Below are 20,419 nucleotides of genomic sequence, written 5' to 3'. Positions count from 1 at the left end.
TTTATTCGTTATACGTACAATGTAAACAATAAAGTTATAAACACGCGGATCAACACTCTGAACGTCCGTACACTTCGAATGCTAAGACGCAACTCATATCAAAACATAGTAATAAACATTTAGAAATACGATAGTAATTTAGTATAAGTTTTTGGTTTATATGCAGTTTCAGATAGAACGTACAAAAATTGATTTAAAAATTCGAAGCAGGTGATTTTGACCTTAATGAGAAGCCACGTTCAGGACGGCCGTCATTGATCGATGACGACATTATCAAGGCTATGATAGAGCAAAATCCATTTTTTACAACTTCAGATATTGCAGAGAAGCTAAGTTCAACTCAACAAACCATTTCCGACCATATTCGCCTATACAATATCGCATTGTAATAAATGTGGCTATAATATTCACAATGAAAGAATGATTTCTAATGCCACTACAGAGCGCGTCGATTCGAATGGTTTGATTTTTCAAATATATAATTGAGCCGTTTATTTTGAAAGTGTCATAAGTCACTTTTTCAAAAAAACCGAGTTAATGGCAACACTAATTACAACTGAACGGTATCTTTTCATTTTCAATAGAAAAAAAAAAAAAGAAAAAAAAGTGACTTATGCCACTTTCAAAATAAACGGCTCAATTATAATTGTACCACACACAACACACACAAAAAAAACAACACACACAAAAAAAACAACACACAGGTACTAAAATCTGAATCCCCGCCCTCGTGGATAATTATCGTACTCGATATTTAGTCATTTTCAACAACACAAATTCGACGAAAACGCTTATCTCGATCGTCCTCCTTGTATATATATGTTGCTGACGATCTGCGTCGCATGCAATTATGTCGCAGCACTCCGTTCAGCGGAAGTATCGCAGCGGAGAACCCGTCCGTAGCGAAAGGGTTAATAATCCTTCCCCGAATCTATCTTCTCCCTATAAATTTTGTTCTTCTCTTCTTCTTTTTATTAAGACTTCGACATTTTATATTTTAGGTTCATAGTTCTTTTCTGGGCGTTTATTGTTTCTGCGACGAAGATGTCCAGCTTTCATGCCACCGTTTTAAAGATCTTCCAGGTGGTCTCGTTGTCCCTATTTTTCCTGTTTTTGCCACTTTCGGCAGCTTACTGTCGTCCATTTTGGACTTGTCGTCTTGGGTTTTACATTCTTTTCTAATCTCTTTGTTTCTTCTTCTGTTTTTTAGTAAGTTCCCTATTATAGCTCGTAGCGTCTTCATTTCTGTAGTTCTCAGAATACGTTTTGTTAACGTAGACTCTGTCTTTTTCCTGCCGAGCTCTCTCTGCTGGGCGCTTCAAGGCCTCTTGTTTAGTTTCCTAGCCAACCGTTCAACGTCGCTACTATCGCCTAACCTCTTTTTGATAGATCTTAAATTAATTATTTTTCTCTTGTTATTGCACGATCGTAGAAGCGTAATATGAAGCAAGCCTTCATCCTAGACGTGCTTCTAATTGTAAGATTCATAAAAAAAATTAAGCCGCCAGACTGAGCTTGAAACACGGATTTTTCGCTTTTTAGGCGAGTGTTCTTTTATTCATTGATCTATCCAATGACCACCGTCCAATTCTTTCATTTAATCTGTTTTTGTTACGTCGATATGTATTGAACAATGCTCTGCTCTAATATTATTCAAAACCTAGAGATAAGAATGGACAGGTAAATAACATACCTGTCCAGGTGGACCAAGTCCAGTAATAGCATTTTGTTGAGCAGCCGCTGCGGCTGCAGCAGCCATACTTGCTGCAGAAAGCGTACCGTATGCTGCTGCTGGACTATAGTACGGTGTCATTCCAGCTTGTCCCATACTACCTGCCATACCTAAAACAATAGAGTTTTATTTTTATTATCGAATATATATATATTAATTATTATATAAGTTATACAAAATCAATGAGAATGATCGTTCAAATGATCTTTCATTCGCATACTGCTCTAAAATATTTGCAAATTATTCGAATAAAGAACAATATATTTTTCTAATCTTTCATAGTCACGATAATCATGATGAATCGAAGGAAAAATAAATAATATGATCGAAGAAAAACACGTTGAAAGAATTCTTATTTCTTTTCAAATACACAAAACCTCAAAGTGTCGAGTAAATTTCATCGATCTTGATCGATTCGGCTTATCTTTTTCGAGTCTCGTTTACCCCGGGGGATTAGAACGAACAGATGTTCGATGAATCGAGGATGTAATACGCTTCGACGATCCCTTTTTACTTTGCACAGATTTGTTTGACATTCTCTTGGTATTCTACTATTGTTTTCATTCTTTACACCTTCTATCCTTCTCGGTCAGTACCTTTTTTATTGCTCGATTACGTAATTTTCAAAGCATTGGATACTTTGTAATCTATCCGTTTGTTAAATATCTTTTTTAACAAGTTAGAAATTAATACAAAAGTTTAACAACATCATTTTCGTAAAATACAATTTACGTATCTCGACAAATTTTGCTTAGAAAGAATATGATAGAAATAAGAAAAAGTAATAAAATATCGATACTCATTTTCAGCATGTTAAACAAAAATAGTTTTGGATTCGAGTATTTTACTATTTTAAATAAAAAAAAGATAAAAAAGATCAGAAGTTGAGCAAAGAGCTTTAAACTTCTCACAGTTTAGAGCAGCCCGTCCAGAAGATTCGGATTCGAGTCCTGGCCCGGTCAACCCGACTGCTTAATTTTTGCACGAATCTTTTAAACATATTTCGGATTCATTAAATTACAATATTGTTGATTGAGGAATAATGAAATGAATGAAATAAATGGAAGAATAATTAATTAGAAAGAAGAAGTTGGTATAAAAGGAGAACCGATGGGGATAATATAAATCTGCCAAGGAGGGAATTATAATTTACGCGACAAAGCACCACTCATCATGCTTTCCTTAATGATATCAAGAAGGGCCGAAGTTGGTGTTGGTAGTGGTGATGGTGATGGTAATGTTGATGGTGGTACAAGTGAGTAAGTCGAAGAAGGGTCCCGTAAAAGAGAAAGAGAAAGAAGTAAGCGTAGAAAGGGTAAGGGGAATAAATCGTCGAATAATTCCCTTCGGCGCGTAAGGGCCCTATTTGTGCGCGACTCGTTCCGGAGTCGTGCCACGATTCATTGGTGGTAGCCACGCGAACGCATAAACATGTCCCAACGAATGCGTTATTTATCGAATTGTCTCAAGTTCCGTGCGAGTGTCCGGTGTACGAAGTTGTACAGAAACCTGGGAACGTAAGAACTTCCTACTTTCACGTCGAACTTAACTTTCTTAGAAAGATTTACGAGTTTCTGTTCTTTTTTAATGAAACATTCAAATATACGAAATGGTATTAAATCAATTTGTTGTAAAAATTACTATCAAGTGTAAACTTACGATAGTTCACAAAATATGAAATTGTTTTTTTAATTTTATACCTTACTGATAAATAATAATTATATTAACAGTTAATTAAAATAATTAAATAAATTTGAAAGGACCACCACTGTCGCTCGATATTAAATAGAAGAGAAAAAAAAAACACATTAAATAATAAAATTTTTAAGAGCATTATCATCGGAACGAGGAACATATTTCATTTACATTTATTGTACTATCATCATTAGGTTGCGTTTTATAGTGAACTCTGTAGTACGGTACGAGCAGATCTTCTTGTCCCTTTGAAGTAAATTTTAGATTTAGATGCTAATGTATATACAAAGTTAGGTAGTATCGTCTTCCGTATAGACTTGCTCGATACAGGGAACAACAAATATGGCTTAAGACGCGATAAAATGCTAAACTACGGCAATTATCGTTGATTCGAAGCTACGCTTTGCTTTCGTTAGAATGGGAAATAAGTAGTACGTGAAGTAGAAAGTCTATGCTCGTGTGCGTGCGTGCGTGCGTACTTATGTGTGTGTATTTCTTTGGTAAGGTGAGAGAGGGTTAAGTCCCCGGGAGCAGAAAGAACATCTCAGAAATTTCAACTTAAGCCGATAATTTATCCCAACCACCCACGCTCATCTCTTCACACGCGTGGCACCGTTTGCACTGCGTATTCCCTCCTACTTCAAATGAAGAAGAAAGAAGATGAGGAAGAGAAGAGGGAGGAGGGAAGGTAGGAAAGAAGACGAGAGTGAATTTCTCGCGAAACAGAACGAGAAAGAAAGAATGAGAGAGAAAGAGAGAATGAAAATAAAGTGGAAGGAAAGAGAGAAACGAAGGTGGAAGGCTACGACCAATAAATCGTGGATTACCGATCACCCTTTTGCCTGTGGAAGTTCGCGTGGGCGGTTTGGGGATAAATTCCAGCCTTAAAAGTTCCCCCTATCGCCCATTGCCGGAATTAATAATTTTCTTCGGCTGTTCCGCGAATAATATGCAGCCGTACAACGTGCCGCAGGAAGGGTGAAATCGTGAATGAACGAAAACGATCGACTACGAGAGGATTATTCTCATATAACCTAGCTCCTCCGTGTGGTTCCCTGGTTAACATTTCCTTTCTTTTATTTCAATTTTCTCAATAAAGCTTTTATACTTTTTTTTTTTTCGAATAAAATCGAATTCGTTGGAAAATGAATTACTAACTATATTATCTTGCTTTTTATTTCTTTTCAATGCGACCGTTTTCATCTCACGTAATTTTTAATTATTGCTATTTGCGTTGGCAAATCTAAAGAAAAGAAAAAAATAATGAGGAAAATCTTCCTATCCTTTTTTTTCTTTTTTATTCAAAATGATTGCCATCAACGAGCTGCAAATATTGCCAGAGTTTAATTCCATTAAAACATGCTTCCCTTTTCATGCCTCGCATCTGTTTCGTAAAAGAACGGAGACAATGTCGCAATCGTGTTTCGAAGTAATTGCAAGCATTACGAAGCGGTAAAGTGCAGTCTTTGAGTTATTATCGAAACAAGTGGAATTATTGCATACGTCGATTCGATTGATCGTCGTCGAGTAAGATCGAATGAGGACGGTGTTTAGAAATGTTCTTTTTTTAAATAAATAATTGCATTGATCGACGTCTATTGGAACGTTCGAAATACGCTCTTATTTTTAGTATTATATATTTTGTTCTTTTAAAATAATTTCTTAATCAGATTATAGGTACACATTTTGATCTCTGTCTGAAGGATTTAATTTTGAAAGAAAAAAAACAGAGATGAAAAATAATTTGATTCCTATCCTAAAAACATTTCCATTTCGAGAACCAAAAAATAAGAATAAAAGAAATAAGAGAGACAGAGATAGAAGAGAGCTAAAAAATGTGTTCATTCCTATTACGAAGATTCAATATTCTACGGAAAAGGGAAAAAAGGTGTAACGTTAATAAATAAATAAAACAATAAATAAAAATAAGAATGGAGATGAACAATATTCGTTCTCTTGACGCAAATGCTTCGTCATAGATATGTGTTTACGCAAGTGTAGAATACGAGCTCGTCCGCGTTCGTTTACGATATTTGTCACGACGTCTGGACAGACGGCGTTCGTTGACGGTTGCAGCATCGCGTAGTCGCGATGCAAGAAAGAGAAAAAGAAAGAAAGAGAGAGAGAGAAAAATAAAGAGAGAAAGAGAAACGGAAGTGCGCATCTTTGATGCCAGAAGAAGACCAGGACAATGAAGGAGCCATTACCGGATCGTTCGCGGAAGCGAAGGAAAAAATAAAAGAAAATAAAAAGAAGTCGAGGGAAAAAGAAGAGAAGTGTGTGTGTGTGAGAGGGAGAGAGATAAAGAGAGAAAAAAGAAAAATAAAAGAGGGAAGCGACTTTTCGAAACCGCCATTATGAGATTTCCGAGCATGTTTATCCCGAGGGCATCGAGACCACTCTGTGTGTGCTTTCTAAATAACAATACGCGATCGAAATACTATCTAACCCTCTGAAGGGAGAAAGAGATAGATAGATAGATAGATAGATAGAGAGAGAGAGAGAGAGAGAGAGAGAGAGAGAGAGAGAGAAAGAGAGAAAGAGACAAAGAAGGAAAAGATTCGATAAAGTAAGAATATCAAAGACTATCCAACAACTATTCTTTTATTCCCCTCGATTGAGTTGCGTTGTTGGACTTTCGAATTTTATTGATAAATTCATTTTCTTCAATAGGTTTATTCAAATTTTTTGTAGAAATTATTCGAACAGAGTATACAATTTTTCTATTCGTATTAACGAAATTTTTAAGTCATCGGTAATTCACAAAACGCAAATCCTTTACACAAATCTTAACGACTTCGTATCGAGTCGTCAAAATTTAAGGTAAACTGAAAAATTTCTGGACGCGCGACGATTGATTTTCAACTAACGTTCAAAATTAGGTATGAATTATTATGTGTTTAGTATGTTCATGAATTTATGATAGTGAAATAGAAAATAATACCTAAGATCAGGGAAATATTTTTTGCTGAAGTAAAGGGTTTCGCTAAGTGGAAAAGTTTGACAAATTTTCGTTTAGATTTTTAAAGATAGAAAGTATTGGGTTGGCAACTAAATGTTTGCGGATTTTGTCGATCGATGGTTTTTATATTTTCTTTTGTTTCGTTAATGTGATTAACGTTACGTGTAACATTAACCTTTCTTTGCATGATTTTTTCTTTTCTTTTAAAATAAATCAGGGTGATGTAATTAATGCTCTAGATTAAAGGAAAAATATTTAAAAAAATTCTAGTGCTATTTTTTGACAACTGCGTTTTTATTCTTTACTTTTGTGTTTATCTCAATTTAAAAATGGAAGAGCAAGACATATTTTATTGTATTATTTCGGAAAAGGCAAGAATGCCGCGCAAGCACAAAAAAAGTTATGTGCTGTATGTGCGAATGAAGAAAAAGTTGATAAAATAGACACCTTGTGTATTATATATCGTATCATATCGTCTTACCAGCGCGCAAAGCGTCCATCGGCACGCTTGGGTAAGGAATGCTGTAGGGATAACCTTCTTTGCGTAACGTTTTCGGTTTTCTTCTAGGCCTATACTTGTAATCAGGATATTCTTTCATGTGTTGTGCTCGTAACCTTTTCGCTTGGTCGATGAACGGTCGTTTTTCGTCTTCCGTAAGTAATTTCCATTCCGCACCTGAAATCAAAAGAAAACGAACATATTAATAAATTTTAAACAATTTGACTACACGCTCGTAGTCAACTCTAACGTGATTTTTCTTAGATTTCTAAATAACGAAAAAGTGCAAGAGAAACAAATCTTTACAATTAATTGATATTAACCGAATATATGGAAATACCTTCAAGTAGCTGAACAGTTAAACTGGCTTTATTAGTGCGAAGTGTAAAATAATAATTCTATTAATATCCGATAAAAAAAGAATCTGTGAAATTGATAATGATAAATTTGTTGAAAAGTCCTATTTAATAAATGGAAGAAAGAGAAACAATACGTTGGATGGATTATGGTTGTAATGAAAACAGTACAAAACTGTTCGAAAATTGTGATGAAAAGGTAAAGGAAAAATAGAAAGAGAGAAAGAGAGAGAGAGAGAGAGAGAGAGAGAGAGAGAGAGAGAGAGAGAGAGTGAGGGGGGGTGGGTGAGAGAAAGAGAATGATGACGATGACAACAACACGCACTTTGTAAACCTCCCACTGTTATAGTTACACGAATAACGCTTTGGATCAATGAATACAAAGGCCATTGGTGGATGTACTACATTTGTTCGTGGTTGAAGCGTCGCTTGCATCGCGATTCTGTCGTTGTCCTAGTCGAGACTGGTGGACACGAGCGTTATGATTGAATTGATCGACGTGCGGATGTTGTGCATTGTTTAATGGCGCGTCGATTATTATCGACTACGTTTCGTCCCACCATTTTTACCTCCGCCCTCACCACTTCCACCCACCTTTTCTCCCTCACCATTTACCCAACCACCAGCCAGCCCTTCCACGCAGATCCTATTTTCTATATTTCCCTCTATTTTCCATTCGATGGTAGACTCCTGAACATGCGAATCAAAGTTTCAAACCTACCTACTCGTTTACCCTTCAAAAAATAAGGTGAAAATAAAAAAACTATAAAAAATTTAATAATTTTAATAATATTCTTGTATATGTATAAAGGAATATGCAAGGAATGGGATAATTTCGTACAAAAATAAACAACGGTCATTTGATTTAAATCATAAGTTAAAATATAGTGTTCGATGAGATTAATTCTGATTAAGCGGAAAAGTTTAAGTCACGGTCTATTTTGCGAGATAGAGAGAAATAATTCGCAAAATATATAAAAAAAAAGAGAGAGAGAGAGAGAAACGTGCGAAGAGAATCGCTAACACGAAAGCAAAGCTTGCTGTGCTCGCGTAGCGAAACGCTTTTACGACCCCTCGAGCGTCGTGTCGCGAAGCTTTCTCTCTCGCCACCAACGAGAATTGTTTCACTGGGAATTAATTACCACTTGTTGTTGGTGCACCGCCGGCATCGAGAACAAAGAGAGAACGAAACCCTGGGTGTATCCTGCGAACGCTTTCTATCTAACCCATACATAAACGTATATATAGTTGTATATCTGTCAGTTTTGAAGTTAGTATTGATATTATGTATACGATCGTTGAGATTTGTTGACAAGAACAATGTCGGTTGCATTCATACTTTTGACAAAAATTTAACAAAACTCTCTCTCTCTATATATATATATTTATTTATTTATTTATTCATTCATTCATACATTTATTCATCTGATTACACGTTTAATACAGACAAAAGACTATTCAAAGAAAGAATGTAAGTAATACTCGCGTTATATTATATTTGAAATTAAATCTTTATATCGTTTCCTAAAATTATTTCTGCCTTAAATTTTCATTTCATACGGACCACTGGAAAAACATTGCAAAGACATTTATTTGATTAACGATACGTCGATCATTATTATTGATAATTTGTCATCATCTAAAAAAAAAAAGAAAAATAGATTGTTCATTTCCAACGAAAAAACTAATATTCGACTTTTAATAACACGACAAATCAAGCACTGTTTTGGAAAGAAATAGGACAGAAATAATGCTACAATATGATAAATTAATTATTCATCTTTAAAGAAGTCTTCTCTTTTGTAAGAACTAAGATGAAATATATAAAAAAAGAAATCATGAGAGCTGAGAGAAAAGTTTCTAGTATCCCTTGACAAGTGTGCCCGAAGAAAAAGCATTTCGGAATTGTACGATTGTAACTAATATCCCATAGCCTACGGTATCTTCTATATCTCAAAGATATAATATCAACAGCAGTAACAACGACGACGACGACGACAACGACAACATGGCAATTGAGAACTTCGAGGTATCGAGAAAAGAAGGAAAAGGGAAAGGAAAAGAAAATGAAAGAGAGAGGTGGAGAGGATACAAGTTTTCGATACGAAAGATAGAGATGCACGCGTGCAATTTCTTCGTGCGAGGAAGAGTGGAAGAAACGAGAGCAAAAAAGAGAGAGAGAGAAAGAGAGAGAGAGAATGGATCGACGTTGTTCGCGAGACCTTTTTACTCTGTCTCTATCTATCTTTTTCTTTCCCTCATAGTCGTAGTTTGCAAGCAGTAGACTATGACAATGGGAAGAGAGTTGCTTGCTTTCTACATATATCGAGGCACATAGAGACTAAACAATACGAATACGTGGTGACTTACAATGAATCGGAAAGAATGGTACAGAGCAAGAAAAAATAGAAGGACAGTAAAAGAGAAATAGAGATAATAAAAACAGAATTCTTGATTTTCATCGTTCATGACGAATAATGAACGTTGACATTAACACTACGATCAATCGTCATGCGTTTCTTCTTCATCATCATCATCATCTTCATGTTCTTCTTGTTCGTGAAATTAGTCCAACAAAAAAAAAGGAATGATTGAAAAATCGTTTGAAGAGAATTTTGAAAGCTCGTAGAATCGTCGAAATGTCAAGTGTACTTAGTCTATTTATAGTATTATGCTTTATCCAATCGATACGCGTTTTCTCGTTAGAAAGGCAGGTGGTAGAGTGAGGAAGAAGGTGGGTAGAGTTAGAGGGTAGTCAAGAGTGACGGGTAGGTGGAGGGTAAGCGAGGGGGTGGCTCGGTGTATTTGTTTAGAACAAAGGCTTCCCAGCAGCAGCAGCAGTAGCAGCAACAGCAGCAGCAGTAACAGCAGCAGTGCAAGTAGTAATAGCACTGACGGTGTTAGTACTAGTACCGGCTATATTTTCTCTTTCTCTTATTTCTTCTCTTCGTCGTTTTCAAAACGACGACTACGACAACGACGACGATGACGACGACGACGAGCTTAAAGCACAATGGCGCTTGCTTTTCAGTCCTTTCGCCGACGGACAATGGCGTTTATTTAACATCGTTTAAAAGTACAAAGCCTGTTAATTAATGGACGGGGGCGGAAAGACTTCTAGAGAAAGGGAAAGAAGGGAATGGAGACCTTCCAGAGGATAACGCGGCCATGCCGACAGACCGACTACTACCACTAATAGGTACCTAACTTCTCTTTTACCCCTCTCTCTCTCTCTCTTTCTTTCTTTCTTTCTTTCTTTCTTTCTTTTTCTTTATCTCTTTCTCTCTCTCTCTCTCCCTCTCTCTCTTTCTTTCTGTTTTCATTGTCAAAGCGGGGAAAAAGCTGCTGGTTTCGAGAGGAAAGTAATTCGCCGATGAGAGAGAAGAATCCTAGGTACATTCCTTTTCACGAAATTCGCGACTCAACGACGAGATGAAGTTTCCTTTTTTTTTCCCCCCCTTCTTTTTTTCTTTCTTTCTTTCTTTTCCTTCTTCTTTTTTGTTTTTTTTCTCTTTTCGTTTGTTATCATTATTGTTGTTGTTTTGACAACAACAACAACAACAACAATAACACAAGCAAATAAATAGAAAATAGAAAAAGAAATAAGAAATAAGAATGACATACGATGAGTACGCGATCGTAAACGTTAATTTTGAGGATCTTGAAGGCGGTAAAATATACATATATATCTTTCCACGAATCAACCCCCCCAAACCTCCGATTCCCCCACTCACATTCGTAGTTATATATTTTCAAATAATATACGCTTACTTATTTTGTTTTCTCTACTATGTTGAAAAATAAATAAAGGTATTCTATTGAATCCGTAGAAAAAGATTTGGAAAGCATCAACCGTTGTGTATCGCGAGTAACAACGCGAGAGCTAGAAAGGAGCACGAATCGATCGAACGGAACAGTTCTCTCGTTCGAAGTCGACGTGCTGTCGTCCGTGCCAATGAAACGTGGAAATTGGAAAACGTTTCCTATGCTTCCCGTCGTTCCTCGTATGTGTAAGACCCCTTTTTTTCTTTTTTCTTTCTCTTTCTCGTTACTTGCCCGATCTGAACATTTTGAATTTTCTTTCTTTAGATTTTTCTAAACGATAGGAAAAAAAAACAAAAATATCCTAGACGCGTCGTCAACGAGCCTTCATCATTAATATCCGAGTATTTATTAACACCTTTGATATTTGCACTCGCGGCAACGCTCAATTAAGACGTTACGACGACAATGCAAAACTCGAATAAGGAAAATTGAAAATAATGGCGAAACGAGATGCTAAATGAGAGACACACAATAAGAATAAATTGTATGCCTTCGTGCTTCCTTGCGTTTCCCTTTTTCAAAGCTGCTCCTCCATCTTCCCCTCCTCCTCCTCCTCCTCCTCCTCCTCCTCCTCCTTCTCATCCTCCTTTTACTCCACCTCTTCCTCCCCCTTCTCCTCCTCTTTCCACTTCTTTCTCATTCTCCATACTTTGTTAGCGGCGTTTCCCCTTTCTTACGACGCACTACAATGAAGCCGTTATTTCCGTAACGGAAGCTGCATCGTACCAATTAACGAGAACAGCCTCGAGGGCAACCAACGCCCAAGATATGATTTATATTTTTAATGAAATACAATTGGAATTAGAGAACATTGTTAATGTCTACTACTACTACTACTACTACGTTCCAAACCGAGAAATTTTGTTCTATTTTACTTTATTTCTTTCAACGACCGTATCTATATATATATATATGTATATACTTATTTTTTCTATATATATATTGTCCTACCACATGATTAATAGTCGATTAAATCGATGATCGTTTAACGATCTTCGTAGTTTTACGTAGGATAACGTCATCGATCACCGTTATCCGTCAAGGTTTTCTTTAATTACGAACACCGTCGTATGTGTTCAACGTTAATAAAGAATTGAATAATCAAAACTAATAAGTATATTCAAGAAAATAATTTATAATTATTAACTTGAACATAAATTTGTACTAACAATTATATTTCCTTTCTTCAGATTATTGGATAAGAACGAAGTATATCATTTTAATGTCTTACGTTGATGTAGATGTCCAGGAAAAAAAGAAAAATGGCGACCGAGATGACTTTTGAAAGATCGTTTCAGAAACAAAATTGAGAGTGAGAGAGATGAGAGAAAATGAGATGAGAAGCGTTGAAGAGCGCGCTTCGGAACGATCATTTTTTTCTCTCTCCCCCTTTTCCCTTTTTTTCCCTTTTTTGTTTTTTTAATCACGCGAGCGAAAGAGGAAAGGCGCTTAGCCGTACGTTTTCTACGCGTTTTGTATACGACTCCTTTGTCGCGACGGCTCGCATTGTTCATTCGCGATTCTATAGGATTCGTACGGTGTCGGGATCCTCCGCGAATTGTTTTCTTCGCAAATTTCAAGAGAAAGAGAGAGGGAGAGAGAGAGAGAGAGAGAGAGAGAGAGAGAGAATACTAATCAAAACGCATTCGAATTACGTATCAACTGATTTTTCTTTAAAGTATCTTGAACAACTTATTTTCAACGAGCTATTAGGTTGTCCCATAATTTCTGTCACATTTCTTATTTGATATTTTACGATAACAGCAAAACTAATTTCAGCAGAACATTTTGTTGAATTATTCGTTCATTATTAAATATTGGCCACCAATGCGAATCATTAAAAGTCTATTGAAATCTATAATTGGTATAGACTAAGTAAGTGACAAATAATTATCCCATACTTGTACAACAGTAATTTTATTTCAATTATCTAGAACACAATGTGCATATAAATACAAATGCAGAAAAAAGTAAGTAAATAATAATAAAAAAAGAGAAAAAAAAGGTTCAGTCAAATGGATAAGAGAACCCTCTTCTCGTTAAGCAAAGGGTTAGAGTGAGGAAGAAACGATGATGATTATGATTACGACGATAGCTACCTAACAACGCAAAGATTTCTCTGCGGAATAAACGCAGTAACGCGTCTAAACGAACGAATGGGAACGATAAGAGAGAGGGAGAGAGGGAGAGAAAGAGAGAGAGAGAGAGAGAGAGAGAGAGAGAGAACCAAGGGACCTGAGTTTAATACGCGGAAAATGTACGTGGTCCCTTGGGACACGTCAGGACTGGCGAAAGGCTAAATAGGATCGTCGTGGACGCGAAAAAAAGAGAAACATCCTTTTCCTACACCACCTCCTCCTTTTTCTTCTTCTACTCCTTTCCCTACCCCTTACCCTTCCTCCTTTTCTTCAACAGCTTTCCTCTCTCACCCTCGTTGAGTATCCAACGGTACAAACCGGCACGATTCGTTTCTCCGATGTGAACGACGGAAGAAACGAAACTCCGACTTAAGAGTGAGTAAGTGAGTGAGTGAGTGAATGAGTATGAGAAAGTGAGACACTGAGAGAGACAGAGATGTTTCAGTAAGCGACAGAAATACTTCATTACGATGAAAGCTTCTGCACGTAACTCTCTACAAGTCTCTTCTTCTTCTGCTTCCTATCCTCCCCTCCACCGGACTATTTCTCTCTCAGCAAGCAGAGCTTTTCTGTCTCTCTCTACGCGATACACGCTCTCCAACCCTCTCTCGCATGTTTTTTACGTAGGGTGCACCTTCTCTGCGCGCCGTTGCTCGTCCTCCTCTTCTTACCCCACTCTATCTTCCATTCTCACTCCTCCTTTTCTTCCTCCTACTCCTCCTCAATCTCTTCCTCCTGAAACCCGTTCAACCCTCGCTCCCACCCTAACTCCAGCCCCAGCCCCAGCCCAGCCCCGTCACCCCTCATATCCCTTATCTCTTTTCTCGTTCTCTCTCGCTTTTTGTAAAGTTACTTGCTGCTTTTGCGCCCACGCCCGCGCGCAAACTCGTGCATACGCTTAGCTTAGAGACGACAATGCATTAGGGGTATTTTAGACGATGGCCGACAAAAATGAAAAGAGAGAGAGAGAAGATTCTCAGATAAACGTCGATCGATGCAAAGATGTATGTGAACGTGTTGTCAAGAACCTTGGATTTAAGTTTTCTGAGTGTAGAGTAGATTTGTTCTGTCTTGTAAATTTGTTATTGTGTAACTTTATTCTCTAAATGGTAGGTATATAATGAATAAATGAACAAATGAATAAATGTTATATTAAAATGATAATGAGTAATGACTATGTGTTATATTAATGTAGTTAGTTTTTTATCTGATATATTTATAAATTTTGTTGAATACATATGGTTTGCAAACAACCAGTCACCATAATTATGGTATCACTAAAAAGACCAATGTAGTATACTATTGTTTGCATTATACTTAAGCAAATGTTATATTGAACTAATCTATAAATTTAATTATTATATATATATGCTTATGTGAGAATATATGTGAGTGTATATGTGTATAATACTTATTACAGTAATCGTGATGGTGTGTTTTTTCCAGAACTGATAAAGTGTAGGTAAATTTCACAGAGAGTACATCAAGGTCCAATAAGAAGATTAGTTTCGACCGTTTAGTTTACTCAATGGGACCCATTTCCTTATAAGGTTTCTTTTTGTTAGCATTTTTCCTTCATTTTTCCTATTGGTTCTCACCTCGTTCGCTCGCTCGTTTATTCGTTCGCTCGTTCGTTTCAACCACGAAAATGGAGGAATACTCCGGAGTATTTCTAAGACTTGTATCATCATCTTCTAATGGAGGCAATAAAACCTAGCCTGAGGGGTTAGGCTGGTACGTAACTTTAATGCTTTTGTTACTTTAACATTAAACCTACCGACATTTCATGTATATCTAATTCTACTATGCGCGGTCAAATGACCGCTTCAAAACAACATATATTGAAAGAGATTTTAGCCAATTGGATATTAAACAAAATATTTTTCTGGTGCTACAAAGACACCTGCACCCCGCTTTTCTATTTAGAATTTTTTATTTATGCATTTTTTGCCAATAACAGCATTGTGTATTGCACATTGTCCACATACGTATTTTGTACACAACATGAATTTTTCAAACGGTCAAATGACCGCTCGTGGTAGACTAGAAATGCTATAGATTATAATAGGAAAAGTCAATAAGCTACATGGTGATACAGTAACGTTATATAGGAAAAATTCTAAACGAAATTTCAAAAACGGTCATTTGACCGCGCATTGTAGGTTTAGTATTAACATAAGAGATTATAGTTCCTTCGTATTTTTACACAAATCTTCCGTTTGTAATTTCTTTAATGCCATGAATTAATTTCATCCAAGTCCCGCCATTTTACAAAATGTATAACATCTTAATTAAACAATTAAACGACTATCTACTATTAATCTAAACATATATGCGCTAATATAAATTATCCAAAAGTTCGTGCGCAGTTAGCTCGTGTGGTACCCACTTTCCAAGCTTGATACTTTTCTAATCTCCTTTAAATGGCGAAAGACTGTCCCATGAGATGAATGCATCTTTTCTGCGATCTGATCCACTGTTAAATGTGGCTCTAACTCTACAAGATTTTTAAGAACGTCATTATCAAAATCGATATACATGCTTTTAATGCGCACAAACTTTTGGATTGACCTGATATAATTTCACGAGAACGCAAACACATTTTGGCAAATTTAAAAAAAAAAAAAAAAAGGGAAAAGCACAATTTAAAAATAAACTTGTCTCTTTGAATTGATATTAAAAAATTTTGAACGAGTATACGAAATATTGTCGATTATTGTTTTTACATTTCATTAGCATTTAATAATAAAATAAATGAAAAAGAGGAAAAGGAACATTTAAATACAAAAGAAATAATATATAAATTACGTTTGTGTGTGTAAAACTCAACAAACATCGACAAAGATCGCGGAAATATAATAAGAGAAAGGTAAATCCGTAAATAGGTAACCCACCGAAAATATACGTCGAGAAAGAATAAGAATAAGAATAAGAGAATAAGAGAAAGGAAAAAAGAAGGAAGAATAAAAAAAATGAAGGAAAGGCAAGAGAGAGAAGGCATTCACATAGAGAAAGGTAGAAAGAGAAAAATGAAATTCACGAATGTACCGACAAGGGGTAGTAGTACAGAGTCGCGACAGCTAGCTGTATACCGTCATCTAACGAAAAACCACCCCCTCTTATTCTTTCTCTCTCTCGCATTCTCAACTATTCCATATATATCAACGTATAACTATACACGGTGTGCCAGGTATAAGGCGGTAAAAGAGCGACGAAAAGAGTGTCGCGTCGACAAAGAGTGGTGGGGGATGGGGGGTGGGGACAGAGGAAGAGGAAGAGGAAGAGGAAGAGGAAAGGGTGGTAACGAAGAAGGATAGAAAAAGAGAGAAAAAGGAGAAGGGGTAAATATAGGGTAGGGAGAAAAAGAGAAGTATGAGGAGTTGAGGTGGTGCAGGAGGAGGAGGTGGAGAGAAGAGGGGAGAGGGAGAGGGGGAGGAGGTTCGAGCTTGCGCGCATCATATTTAGCAAGGAGGAGGCACTTCCCTTATTCGTCGTCGTCGTCGAGGGAGCGAAAAGGGCCGAGAGGGGGCGGTGGGATGGCGGAGGGATGGCGGAGGGATTGCGGATAAGAGAGAGAAAGAGGAAGGAAAAGGGTAGAGAGAAGTAGCGGAGGCGAGGAAGAAAATGACGGATAAAGAAGCGCTCGAGGGATGCTGCGGGAAGATCCCTTTGTCGAATACTCGGTATTTAACGGAAATACCAGCCGGAATACCTTCGTTCTCGTCCATCTTTTACCCTCTCCTATGACGTACAAGACTCATCCCTTCTCACTCCGGATCCACCTTTTCCCCATCGTTTTCTTACTCGCTCGCTACCACCTCTCGCCTACTCCCTTTCAATCGCATTTTACCGTACCCGTTGTAAATGTGCTTGTTACTTTAATTTTGCTTTATTTAAAATTAATTTTTTTTCTTTTTTTGTTTTTTTATAAAGTGTCTAAGGGACCAATTCGCGTAGAATTTTGACGAAAATTTTCTTTTTTGTTAGTCCATTTAGATTAGACAGAAATTTCAATTCGTTAATTGTACTTTTAAATCGCGAACTTTGACGTTAGGAATTGTTATAAATCTCGCGATAAGTATAATAAGTAACTATGTAATGATATATTTTAGCTACCATTTTCTTTCTTTCTCCTAATGTTTGTTTTATTGTGTTCTCTTTTTTTTTTATTTGTCGTTACAAGCTTAGAGAAAGAAAGAAAGAAATAAAGAAAGAAAAATAAAAATAATAAAAAAGCGTTTTAACGTAGTAAAAGTTCGCGCTTTTTCAAAAGTACCTAACTGGAAATACGTACGTCGTCGGGCTGCTCGAGGGCGCCGGAATTACGCGCGGAAACACAGGAACGTCGACAGGGGCTAAAAAAAGGGATGAAGGAAGAAAAAAGGAGAGGAAGAGAGAGAAGAAGAACAAAAAAATATAAAAGAAAAAGCAAGCAACTATTTTTCCCTTGGGAGAGGCGATTCTCTCTCTTTCTCTCTCTCTCTCTCTCTCTCTCTCTTTCTCTCTCTCTCTCTCTCTCTCTCTCTCTCTCTCTCTCTCTGTACGCGATATACCTAAACCGAGATCCTTTTAATTATTTTTCCGTAGCACTCGCACCTTGCCCTACTTCCGCTTAACATTTGTTCAAAAACGTGGGCGACAGTTTTGTTAAACTGTTTCAAAGATTACAGTTTACGTTTTTGTTATTTCATCTCGCAGTTTCTTCTGTATGTCTAGTAAGCAAAGCATACAAATACGTATGTCACGTTTATTTTAAACGAAAACAAAAAAAGGAAACATAAAAAATCTAAGTGCACAAAATCGTAGAGAGTTATTTCAGTCCTTAAAACGTCGCCCACGGAATCTTCCGTTCATTTTTTATTTATTTTCTTACGCAAAAGAGAGATTTTATTCCTCAACAACACGTTGGCTGCCTTGTAAGTCACTGGTGATAAATTATCAAATAATATCATTGTAACGACATTTTTTCTGTATGTAATTGCTTAATCAAATGCAATCTTCGTCATAAGAATATTTCACTTAATAAATCGCTTACTTTTTCATAAAATCAGGGATTAAAAAAAATGTTGAGCTAGGAATTTTTTTTAATTTCTAAATAATTTTGAACCTTCTTGTTTGTATAACACCATTTAATTTACGGCACAAGTAATCAATAAAAGCTTTATTGCCAATTTCTAATAACATTTGTAAGATTCCTGAAAAAAAATTGGACTGAACCAGGACTCGAACCACGGATTTTTCGCTTTCTGAGCGACTGCTCTTTATCCATTGAGTTATCCAAGACCCACCGCACAATCCCTTCACAAATGCTTATTTAAGTATTTGGCATGGAGGCGCTCGTTCCACATATTTTATAATGTTTCGTAGTGGTGAACTATAAGAAGTTATCTAATAAGAAAAATCAACTTCAAATTTCCATAAATTCTAATCTATGATATTACCATTTTTGGACAGTTTGACTGATCTAACTTATAATCACTGAATGGTCTACAGCGCCTCGGGCTTAACCGCACCGGTAACCTCACTAAAAATAATGTATTAAGCAAAATTATACAACTCCCTTTATCAGCTGTAAACAAAATTTCAACAAAATACGCATTCTATAACGGCCGTGACGCGATGACAGCACTAGTTCCTGTTCGATCATTTAAGTCAAGGAACGCTGAGTATCATTAGTGCTTGAATGAATGAACCGCTTGAGAAAACCAATGTGCCGGTTGACGCCAAGACTTCTCCGCTTAGTTTACATCTAAAGCTGGTCCTAAACCCCCAAGATAAAAGGAGAAGAGGATTCGGGGTGAGAGGCTAGCAACCTAATCGGTAAAAACAATAAATCGCTCCTAGGAATAGCAATAAAAAAAAAATAAAAAAAGCTATTATAACGAAGAAAGTCTTAATAAAAAGACGAAGAAGAAGAAGAAAAAATTCATGTAGATGCGACAGGTAAATTATGTGGTATTATGCGGGCAATCAACGTGTTATACTATCGTAGTTTAGTTGATCTTGTAAGAAGTATAAATTTGAACGATTCGGAGAATTAATTGGAATTTTGAAAATAAAAGAATTTGTAGGAAAAATGAAGATAAAAAAGTGATTTATAATGAGTCGAAGTTAAATATAATAGAAAGAACGTTGAGACGTGTTGTGTCGATAAATGTTTCTTGAGGTGTCAAATTTGTAACAATCAATATTAGACTTATCAGTGAATTAAACATTATTATATAATATCTTTCCAATAAGTTATTGAGATAAAATATACAATATTACGAGTATAAATATTTCTGCGAATCATATTTTTTATCTGATATTTCACGTTCACAAATATATTACCAATGGAATAAATTAATTTCTATAATAAAATTTTTAAAAGTCTTATTTATATAAAACTTATATAAAACGTATATAAAAGAACATTCGTAATAATAAATTAATTTTGAAACATTACTTTCATTGTTTTCGCTCATAATATCCACAAGGATAATGTATTCAATAGAAAAAAAAAACTATAATTAATCTAAATTAGATTCATCAATTTTAAATTGAATTATTAAATGATTAAGTAGCAAATGAATTGGAAGCTCACGGGAAAGTCTCGTGATTGTTACAATTTGAATAAATTTCCTATAAACAAATATGAATTATAGTTAGAAATAAAAGAAACTAATAACAGTTACATACCGAGCCGCTTAGATATTTCACTGTTGTGCATCTTGGGATTCTCTTGAGCAATCTTCCTACGTTGGAGTCGTGACCAAACCATAAATGCATTCATAGGTCGCTTGATGTGTTCAACCTGTGCCTTCTTGACCCCAGCAGGACCGAGAGGGCTGCCAAGGGCAACTCCCATAGGGCCGACCCCTGTGGCTCCGGGTGGTGATGTTCCAGGAATACCCTGCATACTACGAAGACTGTCCGCGAACGAGCCATCGCACATGTTACCGCCGGCTCTGTAATTAAACGCGAGACGCTAATTAGTAAGGGCCTACAGTTGGGTTAACTTGTCACGCTCATTACAATTACAATTTGTTGAGTATCACATTTCAAAATATTATCTTTTCGAACGTTTAACTTGACGAGATTTTTTATTATACGTTTAAAAATATACTTTTTCTTCCATTTTATTATTATTATATTATGTTACTATTACCACATTATATTTACAATTGATATCTAATAATGCCCCGACCAATTTAAAAATTAAAGAACGATCGA

The 20,419-nt window shown here is 36.2% G+C and overlaps 1 protein-coding gene across 1 annotated transcript in view; it reads right to left on the bottom strand.

Annotated features, from left to right (window-relative positions):
* Nucleotides 1-20,419, bottom strand: part of LOC106793040 (transcription factor Sox-19b-like) — a 32,546-nt gene that overhangs the window by 9,255 nt on the left and 2,872 nt on the right. The window contains exons 2-4 of the mRNA XM_014759630.1: nucleotides 19,886-20,154; nucleotides 6,871-7,065; nucleotides 1,694-1,842 (exon numbers count right to left, since the gene is read on the bottom strand). Of these exons, the coding sequence (XP_014615116.1) occupies nucleotides 1,694-1,842; nucleotides 6,871-7,065; nucleotides 19,886-20,154 (613 nt within the window). The remainder of the gene's footprint in view (nucleotides 1-1,693; nucleotides 1,843-6,870; nucleotides 7,066-19,885; nucleotides 20,155-20,419) is intronic.

The sequence above is a fragment of the Polistes canadensis genome, unplaced genomic scaffold, assembly GCF_001313835.1.
Source record: "Polistes canadensis isolate GaletaPanama2010 unplaced genomic scaffold, ASM131383v1 scaffold_10, whole genome shotgun sequence".
NCBI classification, from domain to species: domain Eukaryota; kingdom Metazoa; phylum Arthropoda; class Insecta; order Hymenoptera; family Vespidae; genus Polistes; species Polistes canadensis.
This window is presented reverse-complemented; position numbering and strand designations above follow the sequence as displayed.